We start from the raw sequence: 18,122 nt of genomic DNA, 5'->3' as shown, positions 1-18,122 counted from the left end.
CTCCAACGTGGTTAACCCCTGCAGCCGCTCAACATCTGACTGGAAATTCACAAACGTTTCCGATATGCGTCCCCCCCAATGACAGACTCGTTCCTACGCCCTTGATCACCACAATCTTATTTTCTTGAAGACTTTCATAATTCTGTGTGCTTCAAAACAATTTTTTTACATGCATTGTCACCCCTTAAAAACTTGACTTCTGGTTTACAATCATGAAACCAACGTATGAATAAGAGTACAATACATTTTACATGGCATATTGCTCATTATGCAGCTCCAACATATGTTGACAAATCTTGAACTGTCCTTTTTGTCCCCCCCCCAAATTTGAAACATATCACATTTTTGTGAATAGTACAACGCTTTATGTGAAGAAGTTATAGGGAAAAGCTGTGAAATAAAAAAGAAAATGCAGCCTCTATCATCTGCGAGTCTGTCTTTCTCCACCAAAGCCCTCCAGTGGGCTCTTGTTCAGTGTTTATTTGTCTAACTAGTTAGACTCCTGCGCCTCTGGGCTGGCCTCCTGTCACCCACCACCCCCACTTCTCTTTTACTCTCTCTCACACAGACTCACACAAACTTTCCCCCTCACACACATACACACACACACACACACACACACACGCATACACAATTCCCTGTTTTTCCTTTATTAAGTGTTAGAATTACTCTTTGGCAGTAGCTTAAGGTAATCCCGTCATTTGTTCCATTGGACTGCCAAACCTAGTTTCCTTCGGCCGTATACAGCGCTGGCACTGTCGGAGTATGCCGAGCTTCTCCAATGAGGATCAACCGCAATGAAAAAAAAAAAAAAAAATCACAGAAAAAACTGCATGCACTTTAAAATCCATTTGGTCTACAGACGATTGCAGACTACACAATTGCAACTGTGCGACTAAATGACGGAAGAGATGGATGTTGTGCTGGCTAAAGTTATTTGCGTGTGAGCAACTAGGAAAATGTGCACTGATACGGGTACTTGATACAGCCCTGGCCATTGGAATGTGTGACAGAGGTTATGCAGTTTGCAGAGAAATGTCTGTTTTACTTCACATTTTCTTCTTTGAACTAGTTTAGATAAGACGTTTGTGGTTATCCGATTTGTAAAAGTGCTGTGAGAATGGCCGTCGGTGTGATTCCCTACGGAGAACCTTTCCAAGCAGAATGAGCAGGGAATTAGCTAAGGGTTGAAAAGATGAGGAGAAAGAATAGATGGAGGGATGTTGGAAATGCAGAGGAAAGTGAGAGAAGGAGAAAATGACAGAGATGTAGACAGATAAATGTTGGCTTATATAGTGAAATATTTGCCACTGCCATGATACGCACTAGATATCTGTGTCGAGGGAGATGTCCAACGTGAGTTTTCCATCTTATTTAGCACTTTGTATGTTGGATAAAAAGTTCAGTTTTTCATCTTATTTGAATAAAACCCATTCTTCTTTCATGAGAAAGACTTCCCACAGCATGATGCTGCCTGACTCATCGGACCAGACAACCTTCGTTTTTGAGAACGGAAGAGAAATGAGTGACAGGGAGATCAAAAAGATGAGTAAGGAGGGTGAAGCCTGCGAAGACAGCAGGAAAAGCTCAGAGGGGAGAAAGTCAGAGACACAGACACAGATAAATATTGCTGATGATCAGGTCCTCAAGGTGAATCATCTGTAATTACTCACGTCATCCACTGACTTCGCTCTGATAAGCAGCATGCCCCTCGGAGACCGCTGCTCAGAAATGATTTCTCATAATGTGTGGCTACGGCGGAGAACCCTTTCTGCCTCCCTCACACATACACGCAGATACAAACTCATTCACACTGATAGAGAGGCTTCAGCTATTGGCCTACGGAGACGCAACGTGCTCTGGTCAGAACAAATTAAGAGCTTAGCCTCCCCAGGATGTTCACTCGGGAGCCACCGAATGGACTGATGGCTGTGCGTCTGTGTGTTTGAGTGTGTTTGATCCAGATATACTGTTATCTGTCTGGGAGGCAGGCTGATTGCTTTGCAGTGTCCGGGGGGCTTAACCCATCACTAAAGACTGTTAAAGATTACATTCTCGCATGCTTTGAAAGCATTCTTCAGCAACAAACCAACACCCCAGACACCGGCTCTGCATGCAGAATAGAATTAATGGGTACATACAAAGTGAAGTACAGTCTTCAAAGCGACGGGGGATACAACGTGGCTGTCTTTGCCAGGAACTTGGCTTATTGCTGCAGTATTTCAAATCTTCATTCATGGCTACCAATATTAATTCGTTTGAAACAAGTTTAGGTAGCTGCTTTCGCACATGCAGTGCGGGACAGAAAAGTGTTTTACATTTGAGGAGCTTCTCTTGATAGGACATAACAAGGAGTGGAGTTTAATGCATATTAATAAAGGGGAGTATTATACCAGAGGATTATCGTAGATATTTCAGCTTTTAAGAGCACTCCTGCACTGGCAGTATCAACAGTTGATACGTTAGTCACGCAGCATTGTTTGTTTTAGTAATGATTACAATTATGTTTTCTCTGAGCATACTTAAAACTCCAGAAGAACTTTCCAGATGGTTCCGTGAAGCAAACCATCTGGCACATCAGGTTATGTTTTCAGAACTAGTGATATCATATATGATTGCACAAATCTTGTATTGGAGCCAAGGCCGTGACTTTGATGGAGCTGCCAACTGCATGCATGACTCAAGCTCTTTTTTAACCCTAAGCCATAAAAAGAACACCCTTCGTCAGATCATCCTCAAACCCAACACTATGTTGGTTCATGGCCAATTTAATCAAAATACATTCTGAACTCAGATCTCAAAGCACCAATGTGGAATATGTTTCAATAATGAAGTAAATTCAGAAAAAAAAGATGTTTTAGACTCCTGGCAGGTGTTGATCTATTTTACTTCCTCTGAAATCTGTCAGTCTCAGTTACATCTAAGTGCTCTGTCACCCTATATAGCCCCCCTTTAACTACCAAAGACCCTAACATCTTTGAACTAGGTGAATTAGAGTGCTGACTAGGTGCTTTTGAGGACTGCCTGTTGCCATAGCTATGTGTTGATCAGCTCAACTTACCACATTTCATTACCGTCCGTTTTGCTGTTTCACCTACAGCACAGATCAGAGAACCCAGGGCAGCATCACAGCAACCTGTGGCTCAGCTGCGACCATTAAGGGTCAAGGTCAGAGGTCACAGAGGTAGGTGTAGGCTCACTGTGTTGTTATATATCAATTAGAGTACAACTAGGAGGAGAGTTGCGTTGGAGAAATATAAGGTGATGGCTTTCTTTTTCCTGATTAGCAAATAATCCACCTTTAGTTTCCTAAAAAAAAATATTAAAGAGGTATGAAATAAAACTGATAATGTTTGGAAAGATGGCTAATCATGCCATTTCCTCTACTTGAAACTGTCCAACAGTTCCATCATCTCAGTAAGAGGTTGACACATGTTTAAACCGGTGATTTAGTTTTAAACTGAGGTTCTGTTAAAACCTTATATATTACCTGCAACAGGTAACACTTACTGCATGTCTTCACTTATCTCTTCATTTAATATACTGCAAATCCAAATCGTTAGTAACTTCCGTGTTCAGCAAGTCTGAGAGGGGCAAAGACTAACTACTGGATGTACAATAGGACCTTTATTATGGAGCAATATATTGGTGAGTGAATCACACGATTAAAAAACATTCAGCTTGACAAATTTCATACAAATCTTCATATAGCTGCATGCATCTGCAACACAACTTACTCTTGAAAAACATTAGAAAACAAAACAGAGCATTTATGTTTTTATGTCGTGAAGATCTTGCAATAATATCTTACACGTTTTAGAGGCTTCTGCAAACGTTTGTGAATCAGAATAGGCCTATCTAAAGGAGAAAGTACATGTATCAGTCTGAACTCACTTGGATATTTCACAATAAACATATTGAAATGTAGACTGTCTTAAAATGTGGGACTGATGCATGAAGACATGCAGAGTGAAGTGAAATGTAAGAGCATGCTGTCAAAATGAAGTCCTTTATGTGGTCTTGAGGTCAAAGCTGTAGACTCAGCACGCAGTTGTGATGTTTTACAAATGCACACATGCAGAGGAAGCCAGAGTAGAAAATCCAGGGAGCATTTCAAACAGAAAAAACAGATGCTCCGAATGCAGCAGAACAAGATAATTACCTCAAAGTAGTGGTCAAATTTAACTCATCGTGAATCTTTCTCTTTTGTGGAGGCAGTCTCAAACTAATTTTGTCATGTTTGTAAATTGTAAAGTCTCAAACTCAGCAACAGTCTATTGAAACCCTATGGAAGAAGTTATGCTTTGATTCATGCAGTTAACTTAGAACTCCTTTGATTTTTATTAAAATAAGCAGATAGGACAGCCATGACTTCTTTCAACTGGAAACATTGATTTATTAAATGACCGTAGTTAACTGGTGAAAATCTATCTAAAGCAAGGTTGTGCAATACCTATGAATATTAAAATGGTTCTCTTCAATATTAGTAAATATGTAGCCTCAAGCTATACAAAGTGATTCATGAGTCAGAACCAGCATATTTAAAACGGGGTGACATGCATCTAGAACAAACTATTCACAAATTTAACTTCAACACATAAAATCAGAGTTAAAATAACAAAAAAAAATCCAGTTGTAAATAATAAAATATTTAAATGTCCAGACTCTTGTTTAAAGTTTAATTAAGCACAGTTGTATTAGTGTATACTACATTATTCACTTAGTACCAATATCATTTTGACATAGTAAGCATATTTTTCTGAATTGCTGGAAAAACTGGAAACCTGCTGCTCTGCAAAAAAAAAAATAAATAAAAAATAAACAAGATAAGTTGACCTAAAAATGCAAACAAACACCAACATCTTTAATGGTAATGGAGAAACACATTTACGCATGCACATTTGTCAGTGTGTTCACACAAGTAGATTTTCTTATCAAACACAATGTCAGCAGTCACTAATCACTATGACAAAGCTGGTCCTCCTTTTGGTTTCTGCTCTGTTAAAGTCTGTCAGCAACCCTTTTGACTTGTCATCACATCATTTTGTGCTTGTATTTATAGTTGAGCATTTAAACCTGTGAGTACAGTCAGGTGAAATGTTAACTTTAGTTTCAGCTCTGTATTTAACTCCTTTGAATTCTCCCATCATTTCCCTGTTATTGTAAGAGCTTCAGGGACCGTTCACTGCTCTCAGATGAATGAGGCGATGCCAAAGGAACCATGACGGGAGAGACTACACACAAACGAAATCTCTCCCTCTGAGATTTCCTTTAATTATGTCCCTCTCTTTTACGACTTCTGCTTGTACTTTTTAAGGCTTTTAATTTTGTCTGCCTTCCAAATATCCCAAGTATTTTGTGCCTTCCAAAAACACTCATACCCCTTAATTTTTTTTTTTTATTTTGCCTGAAAAACTTCAGTGTGTTTTACTGTCATTTTATGAGACGTGACCAACAAAACGTTCAACTATGAAAAAGGATGCAAAGTTTTCAATCTTTTTTTTTTTTTTTTACAAAGACAGTGTTGTAATTTTATATTTTGCCCCTTTTACTCTGATCACCTTTAGTCCAGTCCAACCAATAGAGTTCAGAGGTTACATAATTATTAGATAGAGTCCCTGTGTATGTATTTTAATCTCAATACGGATATGAATGCTCAGAGTTGATGTAACTTTTGATAGAGCTAAATTCAGGGAACGTGTGCACTAAATATACAGCAAGATTTACCATTTGAAATTGTGTAAATGTAGGCATAGTGTTGAGGTAGAATGGCCTAGCCAAAGTCCAGGCATAAATCCAGTTACTTTTAATGTTTTTCTAAGAAGAATCGACAGAAATATCAGACTTTACCCCAAAAACACATGCAGCCATAGATGCATGTGGAATGTAGTTTTACATTGTGATTTAGAGCGAATTAAATACACATGCACAGTTCAGTTCTGAACTGTTAATGTGTAAAAATAATTTCTCTTTTTATTGCAGAAAATCTTAAATGCACTAATTGAAATCCACCAAAATCTGAAAAAAAAAAAAAAGCTACGTCTGTACTAATAACTTTTCAGGTCTCCGTCATATAATGAACTCTTTCATATCTGAACACAACAGAGAGACTTAAATTTATATTAAAACTTCACTAAAAAGAAAAGGGAAAACCATTTGCTCATTTACACCCATTATCTCATCTTAACCATTATAAGCCCACTGTTACAGGTGTCCATCCCTCATTGCTGTGACTCAGTGTTGATTTGCCCGGACAGCAGAGCCGAAGAGCATGATCAATGAGTCTTCCCGCTGTGTTGAATTCAAAAGGAATGACCCAGCTCTCTTTTTCTCCTCTCCTCTCTTTGCTTTCTCCCAGTGGAGGGAAAATGTAAGATAGACACGAACGTTCCTGGTATACACTCACATCTGTCTATACCTCGTAGCTTCTTTTTGTTTCATTTAGTGGATTCAGCACGTTTTCTTTTTTAAGTAGAAGTAGTTCTGTGATGCAAATAACAAAGACTACAGCTTGAAAGTCCTCACTATTAGAGAAATTAAAGAGATCATGTTAGTGTAAGGGTGGAAAAACAAAACACTATGAGATTTTTGTTAATATTTAATATTAATTATGCAGCTTCACACAAATTTAGAGCAACTGAGATGGAAACATCACACTTCATGGCTTATCTTAGAGATATTTTCATAGCACCCTAATAGAGAAAAATTGGCTATGGCAGCAAGTTTGCTTTTAATTAATTTGAATCATTTACAAAAGATCTGGTAGTGTGATTTTTTTTCACCCTTAAGTGTTTATTAGATGTTTAGTATTCAGAAAGAATGAATCTGGATCTAAATAATTCATCATTAAATGGTTACAGGGTGGAGATAACTATTTTTCTCTCTATCTCCCCTCCTCCCCTCTTTTTTCCTCTAATTCCAAACCCCTAATTGTCTTCAACATTATATGAATCTCTTTGCCTCTATTTTCTTCTCTTTTCACCATCTTTATTCTTCATTCTCACTTCCTAATTTTCTCATTACTTTCTTTATTCGCTGTATTTCTGTTCTTTTTATTTCCTTCCTGCTTCCCTCTGCTTCTCCTTTGGACCCCTCCCTCTTTTTGTTTGTTGCAGTGGGAGGAGATCAGTGGTGTGGACGAGCACTACACCCCCATCAGGACCTTCCAGGTCTGCAACGTGATGGAGTACAGCCAGAACAACTGGCTTCGCACCAACTGGATCCCTCGCCAGTCGGCGCAGAAGATCTACGTGGAGCTGAAGTTCACCCTGCGGGACTGCAACTCCATCCCGCTGGTCCTTGGCACATGTAAGGAGACTTTTAACCTCCTCTACCTGGAGACAGACGATGACCAGGGAAGCCACTTCAGGGAGCATCAGTTTCAGAAGATTGACACCATTGCTGCCGATGAGAGCTTTACCCAAACAGACCTTGGAGATCGCATCCTCAAGCTCAACACCGAGGTGCGGGAGGTGGGCCCTTTGAGCAAGAAAGGTTTCTACCTGGCATTCCAGGACGTGGGTGCCTGCGTGGCTTTAGTCTCAGTCAGAGTTTACTTTAAAAAGTGTCCGCAAACTGTGAAGAATTTGGCCTCCTTCCCTGACACTGTGCCCATGGACTCCCAGTCCCTGGTTGAGGTCAAAGGCTTGTGTGTCAATTACTCAAAAGAGGAGGAACCCCCACGAATGTACTGTAGCACAGAGGGGGAGTGGCTTGTGCCTATTGGGAAGTGTCTCTGTAACCCAGGATACGAGGAGAGAATCAGCACCTGCCAAAGTAAGAAACATTTGTTTTTATATGTGTACACATATATATATATATATATATATATATATTGTATTCTATAATGTCCAATGTCTCATCTCTTCCTGTGTGTGGAACCTCTCTGATCCACATAAGTTAAAGACCTTTCCGAGGCTGCGAGAAAAGATTGATGTAAAGACTCCTACACTTCATATCTGTCAGTTTAAGGGTTTTAATGTGAAATACTTGGTCTTTGTGTGCACATTACGTATTTGACTGTGGATTCATTCTGTTTGGGAAACCTTCAAACAAATCCAAGGCTCCCAAGGTGTCTCTGGATAGGTTGTCCAGCTGTACGCATGTATCTCTCTATATGTAGACGATGTGTTATCCAGGTCCGTCAGCAGGCGGGTGCAGCCGGTAGTGATTTGGTAGTAACCTTTTCTTTGACACATCATTATCTTTGGAAGATTTTAGCTAGAACTGCAAAGACAGGTCCAACAAAGGGAGTAGACTGGAGTGAGTTACAATGGAATAGCTGTGGTGATGACTGTGGGTGCGGGGGGAAGTATGACAGGAGGTTAAACTGAGATTGATGTAAATGTATTTGTATATCATTGTCTGGTCGTCATGACTGTTCTGCTGCTTGCACAATCTTCACACATGTTTTGGTCCTTGCAAAACGTTCTCACAGACCAACACAAACTAGAATGTAGATGTGAAGCGGGAGGACATAATTGATCAATTTTAAATGTTTTAAACTCTGGAGCAGTGGCAGATACCCATCTGCCATTAGATGTGGATCACAGTCCAGTCTTTAAAGATGTGCTAATAAGAAGCCACGTATGAAAGAAAGCCATAAAGTAAGTTTTGTTTGCAGTTTGTCACAATCCATGCAGGATACAGAAGAAACCTGGAAGGAAACTTGTAGAGGTCTCAGCCACATAGCTCAAATGTCTTTCCTAATTTAGTGATCTAAGCATATTTCTTTTGGCATTTACACCAAATGCTATGTAGAGTGTGAAACAAACTCTAATTACACCATCCTCAGGGCGAAGAATGGTAGTTGCAATGTTATGCTGAGGGGATTTTTCAGTTGGGACACGGAAACTGGTCAGAGTTGATGGGAAGATAAATGGAGTTAAAAACAGGGCAATTGTGAAAGAAAACTTGTTAGAAGCTGCAAAAGACTTGAGACTCCGACAGAGAACGTAATCTTACTGATCTTGAGCTTTTTTACAAAACGCCCGTCTCTAGATGTGTATACCAGTAAATACTTCCTACAATGACTTTAAAGCAGAAACAACACTGAGGACTACAGCAAAGAATATTCAATATTGCATTCTCAGCTTTTGTAGCTTGTCCCAAATGGTTCCTTGTTCATCAGTGCTTTTCTCTCCAGAGACATGCCCGGTGTTAATTAAAGATCAAAGGCGGTCTACTGGGTCAAGCCCCTGCTGTCAGGGCCAGGGGACGCTCTTTTTCTGGAACTCTGGACTCCAGACAAGCATTTTCTCATCGCCCAGATGCAAGGATAATTTTAGTCAGCATGGCTGGATAAAGTCAGAAAAAAACAACATAATAAACAAGAGGCCGGAAATGAAATATATATCAAATTAATATATATTTCAGAAGCTAGAAAAAGTACAGAACCTGTCATATTTTTGTTGCATTTTTCTGTTATTCAGGCTTTTCTCAAAAAATTAACAAAATAAGTTTGATAGATATAGTGGAATGATGTTATGGAAATATATGTTGCACTCCCATCAACACAACCACACACACGGACACACACACACTCACACTCACGCACACGCAAGCCCTCACCCCTCCCACTTCACTGTCACCCTCCATTCGCTTCCTGCGTCTCTGTGAATTGTGTGAATGTTTGGATGTATTTGACAATCTCTTATTAGTTTCAGAGTGCTCTAATGGACTCTAATAAGGTCTTGTGTTACTATGGAGTGGGACAGCTGCACCAAGGGGCCCCTGCAGCCCCCTGCAAGCAGCCGTCAGGGGCCCCCATCATGCCGCACGCTCACCAGGCCCTCTGTGTTAACAGATAGATGGCCAAATGGCGTTAGGTCACCATATATGCTGGTACCATAAAGAGGAGGAAAACATATTTACAAGGCTGCACACATGGAGAAAAATGATAGAAACAGATGCGTGAGGGATGGTTTATCAAGTATACACATGTTACAGATGCTCAAGCCGGCACATGTTGTGAAGCTTTATCGCATTAGTCTGTGATCTATTTTAAATTTTATTGAAGCTGGACATGAAAACCTATAACTGTATTTGAACAACCCGCTGTGATTTTACATTGAGAAATCTGTTAAAAATGTCTATCATTTCTGAGCTAAAACTGCAAAATCAGCTGTGAAAAATTAACTGCACTTTTTTTTTTTAATGTAAGTTTTCAAATTACATTTTTATTGCAAAAAAAAAAAAAAAAAAAAAAAAACTATCCACCAAAGCCATAGACGAAAATAGAAAATTCCCCCATTTTTAAATTGTGAATTGTAAATTGTGGACTCCTATGTTCAACTTTACTAGCCACACCCAGATCTGGTTACTATTTGTGCTGAAGAATCACTCAAAACAATCTCCCTGACAACATAAAGTAGGCTAAATAATCTTAAAAAGCCAGGCGTCATGTGTTTTCTAAAGCTTTGGGAGTTCAAAGAAATACAGTGCGAGTCATCATCTACAATAAGAAAAAACATGAACCGATTAAAAATCTCTACAGAGTGATCTTCCAAAAACTACTCCATGAGATTTTTTTTTTTGATTCATCAAAAACATCCCAAATTTATTCAAATGCATGTCTTTTAGGTTTCTGGTGTATTCATATTTTCACAAAATGCCATGCTGGTTTGAATCAAATGTTCCCCTAGATTAAATAAAATCATAATTTAAAAACTGTTTTTGTACTTACTCAGGGTATCTTTGATTTTTTTTTTTTTTGTTGTTGTTTTTTTTGTTTGTTTTTTTATAATCTGGGAACAAAGAAGCATCGATGGAAAAAATCTGGAAAGACTTAAATGCTTTTTCACACCACTGCATGTTTTCAAATGAAAGAAGACAGGAGAAAGATTTACTAAAGAGTGGTGAAATTATTAAAATAACCTTTATTTTTATTTTCAGCAATACTTTAATGTAGTTGCTGCTATTTCAGTAAAATATTTTATTAGTGGGATTGTGAGAATAGTTGTTTTTGTTTCCAGAGACTCTAAAGTATGTTTAGCTTAATTATTTGAGTACACACTAGTAACAGACGATCAGTGCGTTGTTGGGATGTAATTTTGTGTCCGTGTTTGTTTGCTTGTGCTCAAGGCCAGAGTTGCTGGCTAAATGTCAGACTGTTTTTTCAGTGGCGCCGTTGAAAGAAAACACACACTCTGCCTGGGTGAGGCCGTGAGAGTACATATCCGAGCTGCAGATATACGGGAGGACATTTTTTTTTTTTTTTTTTTTTTTTTGTGGAAGACTGAATGCATTACTAAAACGATTCAATGAGTATTCATGTGAACATATTTTAGCTATACGATGCTTATCAGAGCAGCTGGTGTCAATTGATTTATTCATCATGTAGAAACTCAGCGCTGATGCAGGGTAATCTGAAATGTCCAACATGTATAGTGGTGTCACTCGTCTGGATTACTGTATATCTTGCAAGAAGCCTTCAGCTTTTCCACACAAATGTGAAGCCAGATCTAATCTCTCTAAGTCCGTCTTTCATCTGTCAATACAACAAAATGGAGCAGGTGAACCAACTCCTATCTACCATCAGTGTGAAATTCCTGCAACCTTAATTTGATCCTAAAACAGCTAACGGCGGCCTGTTTGTGAAAACTGTGTGTGCGTGTGTGTGTGTTGAGAGGATTGTGTGTCAGTGTGTGTGTCTATGTGTTGCATGGGCAAGCAGCTGTTCTGCTGTACGGTGAGAGGAGATCCAGGTTTACATTCTTGCTGGATTTATCAAGAAACAAAGCCCTGAAACTAGCCAGCTCCACAATATGCATTGTACTGCAGAAAAAAAAAAAAATCTTTGTACAAAGACACACTATCGAATCTTCTTCAAACTCATTTGCATCATTTGTCTGAAATTCTTTTATTTGAATTGAAGAGTCTAGCTTTATACATAAATGTCTTGTTTTGTCAGTTTCCCGCTTTCAATATTGTTCAATTTCTCTTAGTCCTTTTAGACTTAAACAATATATCTCTGTGACCTAGACTTGATTTATTATATCAACCAAGTCTAGGTCAGTCTAGAAAAATACATTTTAATTTCAACAAGACTTTTACCTGGGAAATTGAATGTCATAATTAGCATTCAATTCAATGCAATTTATTTATAGAGTGTTAGTTCATAATAAATGTTGAGACACTTTACCAAAAACTTCCTTTAAATTAATTAAATCATAAATTACAATTCATCCTTCTGATTAAACTGTAATACATTTTAAATGTTGCTCATATTAACAATTTTGTCCTCTCAGCAATAAAAATGAAACATAATTAAAATATAATTAATAAAATTAAATTTTATATACAAAGTACTTTTCTATGCATCCTTTTTTCCTTCAAAAGTATAACTAATTTAATATTAATATTAATATACATTTATAAAAAAAATTTGATTCACATTTTAGCTACATATCATGCATAAAATATAAATACAAACACAATCAACATATTTAATTTATTTATTTTTTGGGAGTTTCTAGCTGTCCAAAATCAAACCAAAATGTCTGGTGATTGCTCCTTCTCTTTCGTCCCACACGTTCTTCTCATCCCGCTGCCTGATGGTCTTGGCTGCCGAGTTCAAAGCACTTGGTCCATATCACGTCAAATGTTTTATATCACTCTTCACTCTCCAGCTTAAGTGATTTAGCGGCTGCCCTTGTGCACAGAATTGCTTCGCTCTCAAGCAGACATTTTGAACTCGCATTATACATCTTCCACTGAGGCTGTCACGCGAGCCTCCATCAACTTGACCAATCATATACTTAGGCTGGGCCTGAGCTGATTTATTTTTGCTTTTAATAATAACCAAAGCTCTGTTCAGCAATATTGTGCGCTCACGCAATGAATTAAATGATTTTCTGTAATGACATTGTGGCTGCGAGTCTGCCTCTGCGTAGAACCTGGTGAGAGCACACAGATAGATTTTTGCTCTCTTTCTCACAGATGTTTGGAAAAAAAAAGTTTGCTCTTGAGTCAGAAGTAATCAAATTTATATAATTCAACTTTTATTTTATGATTCAATAAAGATTTCTTTATTACCGTACTCACTGTTCCTTTTTAGGGATCTAAAGTATAGTACATTTAACTATAATGGATAAAATATGAAAATATCATTGTTATAATACGGTGTGTGTTTTTTTTTTTTACTCTAATTAATAAATTAAACTGATGCGTCACTGCAGAGCTCCCACATTTGTGCTGACTCTTTCCTCATGATTTTCATCAAACACATTGCTCTTTGAACTCCATTTTTTTGTATATTTGTCTGCCAGACTGTTGAGATTGAGTGCTGTGAATACATGGAGCTGCTGGCTCTCCCCTTGTCCCCTTGGAAGGACTCTGTTTGTTTTTGTTGGCCATTATATAACCACCCGGCTCTCACAAAAACACGACAGTTCCACACACACTCACAAACCCCTTTGAAATCCATACACACACACACACACACACACAGCAGTGGTGCTGCCTGTCCCCCATGAGTTGCAGTAAGCACAGTGTCTTCCTCTTGTCCAGGACTGAAGAAAAATACTCAGTTACTTTGGATCTATACCCAAGCATGTGTTTGCATACCGTATATTTATATGTGTGAGCTGTGACCCTTTTCATCGCATTGTCTGTGTCGGCGTTCACTCACAATGGGTGAACGACAGGCACTACAGAGTCCTGTTCCTAGTGGAAATTCCCTATTAAAGGGCACCTTCATTTTTTACGGCTGAGTATCATACACTTCCGCTACAAATTTCTAAACCGAATCCAGGCAGTCAGATCAATTCAATCTTTCCTGTGCATGCTTGTTTGGGTGAACCAAGGATACAGTACAGAGCTCTGTTGTAACACTGGTGTTCTGTTGCTTAAGTCTCCTCTCCTCTTCTCTTGTCAGTTTAGCTTAGAGTGGAGGCTTTTGCTGCTGCAGCTCTTTGGCTGTGTGCTCCCTGGCATTTAGCCCTCTTGAACCTGAAAAGACGAACAGAGGCGGGAAAAGAAGGACAAGCCCTGAGTTGAGTGTTCTCATACGAAAGGTCTTGAACCAGACTGTTAACAGTATATTTGCCAGATTCAAATCTACACCCGGGCCCTCTCGCCATAATAGACTGGTGATCTGTCCAGGTTGGGCTCCACTACTCTCACGTTGACCGCTGGAAGGCTTCAGAACCCCCTGCGACCCTGAACAGGATTAGATTGGTATAGAAAATGGATGAATGGAAAACTTGAGCCATTTGCCCCTCGGAAACTATGTGCAAACATCTACATTAAAATGCAGCATTCCTTCATCAGTCGTACATACAGTAACACTAATGTAAAAAGTTACCTACAGTACGTCCTGGCCTCCAGCTGCCAGAAAGCTCCTTTAGATTTTACAGAAATGGCTTTACAGTGTATTCCATTTGCAAAGGTAACTATAGGAACTCACTCTGGAGACGTTTTCTATAAACCTAGAACACTGGTCAGATGTTTCATAGTTTAAAAGTCACTTTTATGATCACATAAGGGATCATAATACTGCATCTAAAGTTGAATAGGTTACCTGGGGATCTATTTGCACTCTAAAGCCTCCTGGTTTGAAAACAACTGGGCCATTAGGTTAGATTAGCCACAAAATATTGTTTCAAAGCTTAAAGTTTGTCACAGAAAAATAAAGAAAAAATCTGTGCCCCGTATTATAATCCAGTTCACGGTTTGTTTAAACATCCTAGAATCTGAATAAGAGATGCAGTCCTGATTCTGAAAGTGCAAGAAAAATGTCATGCTCGGATATTTAAGAAGAATTGTTTCATAAATATGTTGGGATGGTTGACATGGTTACGTCATTAGCCTCTACAAATCAGTAATCACACAATTTGTTGTAAATATTTCATTAGTTTATGTTCTAAAGAAACCTAGTTTACATTAATTCCCTATGATAACGATTAGTTTAACTTTTGCGGATATTTACACTTCCTTCGATTTACATTCAAAAATAACCTTCTCTTCCTATCATTCTAAGCTATGTAACCCATTTAATTTATTTACTTCCTGCATTGCCCTAAATGCCATTGTATTTGTCATTTTGATTGATTCGACTGTAATGTGACAGAAAAGTAGGAAAATGTAATTTCCATAATGTATAACGTTAAATAAAACAGATTAAAGTCATGATTCTTCAAGCCCAAAGCTGAAAGCAATTCAACAAATGGCCATTAAAAACATAAAGTCTAAGCATATCTTTTGATAATGCTTTTATTTGCTGGTCTTAGTGGTTTGAACTTATCAGGAAGCACCAATTGATTGCCCTAAAATCAGTTTTGATCAATGTAAAGCTTGTGGAATTCCATTGGCCTAAATACAAAAAGGAAAACATCAGTCGATGGCGCTGACCAATATTGTGTAGTGTGTCCTGGATCAACTTTGCCCTAAAACTAACAGGATTTGTTAGATTTGGAAGACATATATTATTTTTTCCCTTACTCAAGCATTTGAGTTGTTTAAATAAAATGTATATTTTTTTTTAATGTAAAGCAAGTAATACACTTTTCTAAGTTTGAGTTTTCTGGGGATTTTCAAAATAACTGAAATTTGGATATAATCAATACTTAAAAGACGGTAAGAGTGTGTGTTTATGTATGGGCTACACAGTGACAGTGTTCTGTCTGTCTGAGACGCACTTTCAGAACCATCTTCCATTCAAATCACACAATGCTTTGTTCTACTGCGATGCAAATTAATGGTACTGTATCACTCCTAAATGTAGTTGTAGAGGCTAGGAGACTAATGTGCTTAATTAACACACACAAATGGTAGACTGTAATTATATTTAAAATATAAAGAATCCTATCTCTTCAAAATATTTTCCTACAGCATTGTAAATCATATTGAGCATAGACTTTTCTTAGTATCATTTGAAATGTTTGTGTTGTGACAAACTTAGTTTGCAGGTCTTCAAATGTGGCTAAAATAGCTCACAGATCTATGTTGGTACTTTTTATAACATATTTTTTTGTTGTCCATTTTCCATTGTTTGCAATACAAAAAGATCATGTTGATACTGGTTGTAAATTATTAACATCAGCCCTAACTTTTTCTATAAGTTCATCCTTATTGTGGAAATAAAATAAAAGTGGAGCTAGGAATGTCATGCTGATAACATATCAGTAATCATATTCACTCTCTCCATAAAGCAGCAGAAGAGTTACGTGTGTAAGGAAAGAAGTCCCAATAACCAAAAAATAGAGTATGATTATACAGTATTTTCAAATTCAGCCTAAATTAGTACAGTGCATACCAAACAAGGAAACTTTTCAATAATTTAATATCTTCTTAAATCAAATACAGTACATTAGTAAGTGAAAATTGAGCCACCATTTTCTGATACAATGTATGTCAGCCCCATTTAATTTACACACTTTATGTGTTTGCACACATAAAGTGGCTCATATCAGTGGATTTCGTGAGTGCTTCTGAGTGTGTGTGAATGTGTTTCTGGCATGGGATAGCAAAGGAAGCTGTAGCCAGGGACGCAGAAAAGGTTTGTTCATTCTGGGTATTATTGCCTGTTTGCTTTTCTCTTTTGTGGGCCTTCCAATGCAGGCTGGGGGCAGCGGGTAAAGCCTGTCACCCCGGGGCCCTGGTGCTGCTGGGACTTCAAAGCTGTTGGTAACCACAGGCTCAGGAATTCAACTTAACTCTGAGGCTCACGCATACACACAAACACACACACGCACGCACACGCGTATACACCAATGCACAGAAACAGAATGATGCCAGGAGACTGATGGAGGTCTGAATGCATGGAGCGTTTGTTTGTTTGAGAGGCCCATGCTAGCTGACTGAACATCTTTACAGTAGGTCATTTATAGGTGTATGTGTGGTGTGTCATTGCATGTATATCTGCAGTAGATTCTTTAAATGCATCATCAACTGATAGATACAGACAATTTTACTCGCACCCATTTAATAGTTGTTTAAAAAGACTTCCAAGAAATAGCTCCATAACTGCACACAGACAAATTTACAGAAATCCAACCTTTAATGTGTGTCTGTTTATTTGATGTGGGAAAAACATAAACTCTAATGAGACGACTTGTTTTTAACTAAATTCCCAGTGGCACAATTATTGGGACCCCTAACCACTCAAATCCTTTTAAAACAAATGTAACAGAAACATTATTTTAATGTATACTAGGAATTATTAGTAATGCAAAGCTTTCACGAGAGGACCTCTGGATTTGAGAAAATATGAGAAATAATAGAAGAAGCAAAAGTCAATCCATCCCTCTCCATGCTTCAGCCTTGTGAAATATGTCAGAAGACTGAGTGCTGCCCTTTTTGCGATAGAGCTGTGAAAATAATTGCCGACAGGGTTTCCTAAACTTGTGGCATTGGTGATTAAGTTTCAGCAAGTATTTCTTAACATAATTTCCCCCACCTCACAAATAAATTAATACATTAACTAGGTTTTCTAGATTTTCTTCCAGAAACTTTGGGGAAAAGTTAGGTTTGTGCCTTTAAAATGATTTCCCATGGAGACATCTCAGTGTATGCATGGATGCTCCACATGACCAGTCTGTGGTTCAGCTTTAATAAGGGAGAAGGAAGGTATTATGTAAAGTAAATCCCTTTGAAAACATACCTGGAGTGTTGTTTTGATTATTTCATGCATGTTTGAGGGAGTCTTGAATCTCCTGTGGAAACACTGCCTATTTCCACAAAGCTCCTCCTGCTTGGAACTGCAGTCCTCAGTTGAATTCCTGCCTCCCAGAGCACAGTTTTCTCCTCTCAGCCCCTCCAGACTAGCTGCAGCAGAAATTGGCAAACTGCGAGTCTGCTGAGCTCATCATATGGACTCCTTCAGTAAATTGCCCCTAAGTACCATTGTAGACAGCATCATGGAGGAGCAGTGTGGTGACAACGTGCTGAAATAGATGTATGAACAATTTCAAGGAATCAAAAGTTATGTTTGGTATATATACAGAGTTTTTACAACTGAAGATAGCCTAGTTATTTTATTGTGTTATGAAATAGCACAATGTGTCTGGAAAATACATAATGCCGCCCCTTTGAAATACTTTAGAAAAAAAGGGGGGGGGGGGGAAGCCAAGTCTTCCTAAACTTGTTATTGTTTTTGTGGTTAACCATATATTAAAGAAATT

The 18,122-nt window shown here is 38.3% G+C and overlaps 1 protein-coding gene across 2 annotated transcripts in view; it reads left to right on the top strand.

Moving 5' to 3' along the window:
* LOC106941573 (ephrin type-A receptor 3-like) overlaps window positions 1–18,122 on the top strand; it is an 80,263-nt gene that overhangs the window by 18,778 nt on the left and 43,363 nt on the right. Inside the window, exons 3-4 of one of the 2 annotated variants that reach the window (XM_015024639.1) lie at window positions 6,359–6,370; window positions 7,116–7,776. In XM_015024639.1, the coding sequence (XP_014880125.1) occupies window positions 6,359–6,370; window positions 7,116–7,776 (673 nt within the window). The remainder of the gene's footprint in view (window positions 1–6,358; window positions 6,371–7,115; window positions 7,777–18,122) is intronic. The other variant, XM_015024649.1, reaches the window with a different exon arrangement.

The sequence above is a fragment of the Poecilia latipinna genome, unplaced genomic scaffold, assembly GCF_001443285.1.
Source record: "Poecilia latipinna isolate Pla-1442-1.1 unplaced genomic scaffold, P_latipinna-1.0 Scaffold93, whole genome shotgun sequence".
Classification (NCBI taxonomy): Eukaryota; Metazoa; Chordata; class Actinopteri; order Cyprinodontiformes; family Poeciliidae; genus Poecilia; species Poecilia latipinna.
Note: the sequence above shows the minus strand (reverse complement) of the source record. Positions and strands in the feature narration are given on the sequence as shown.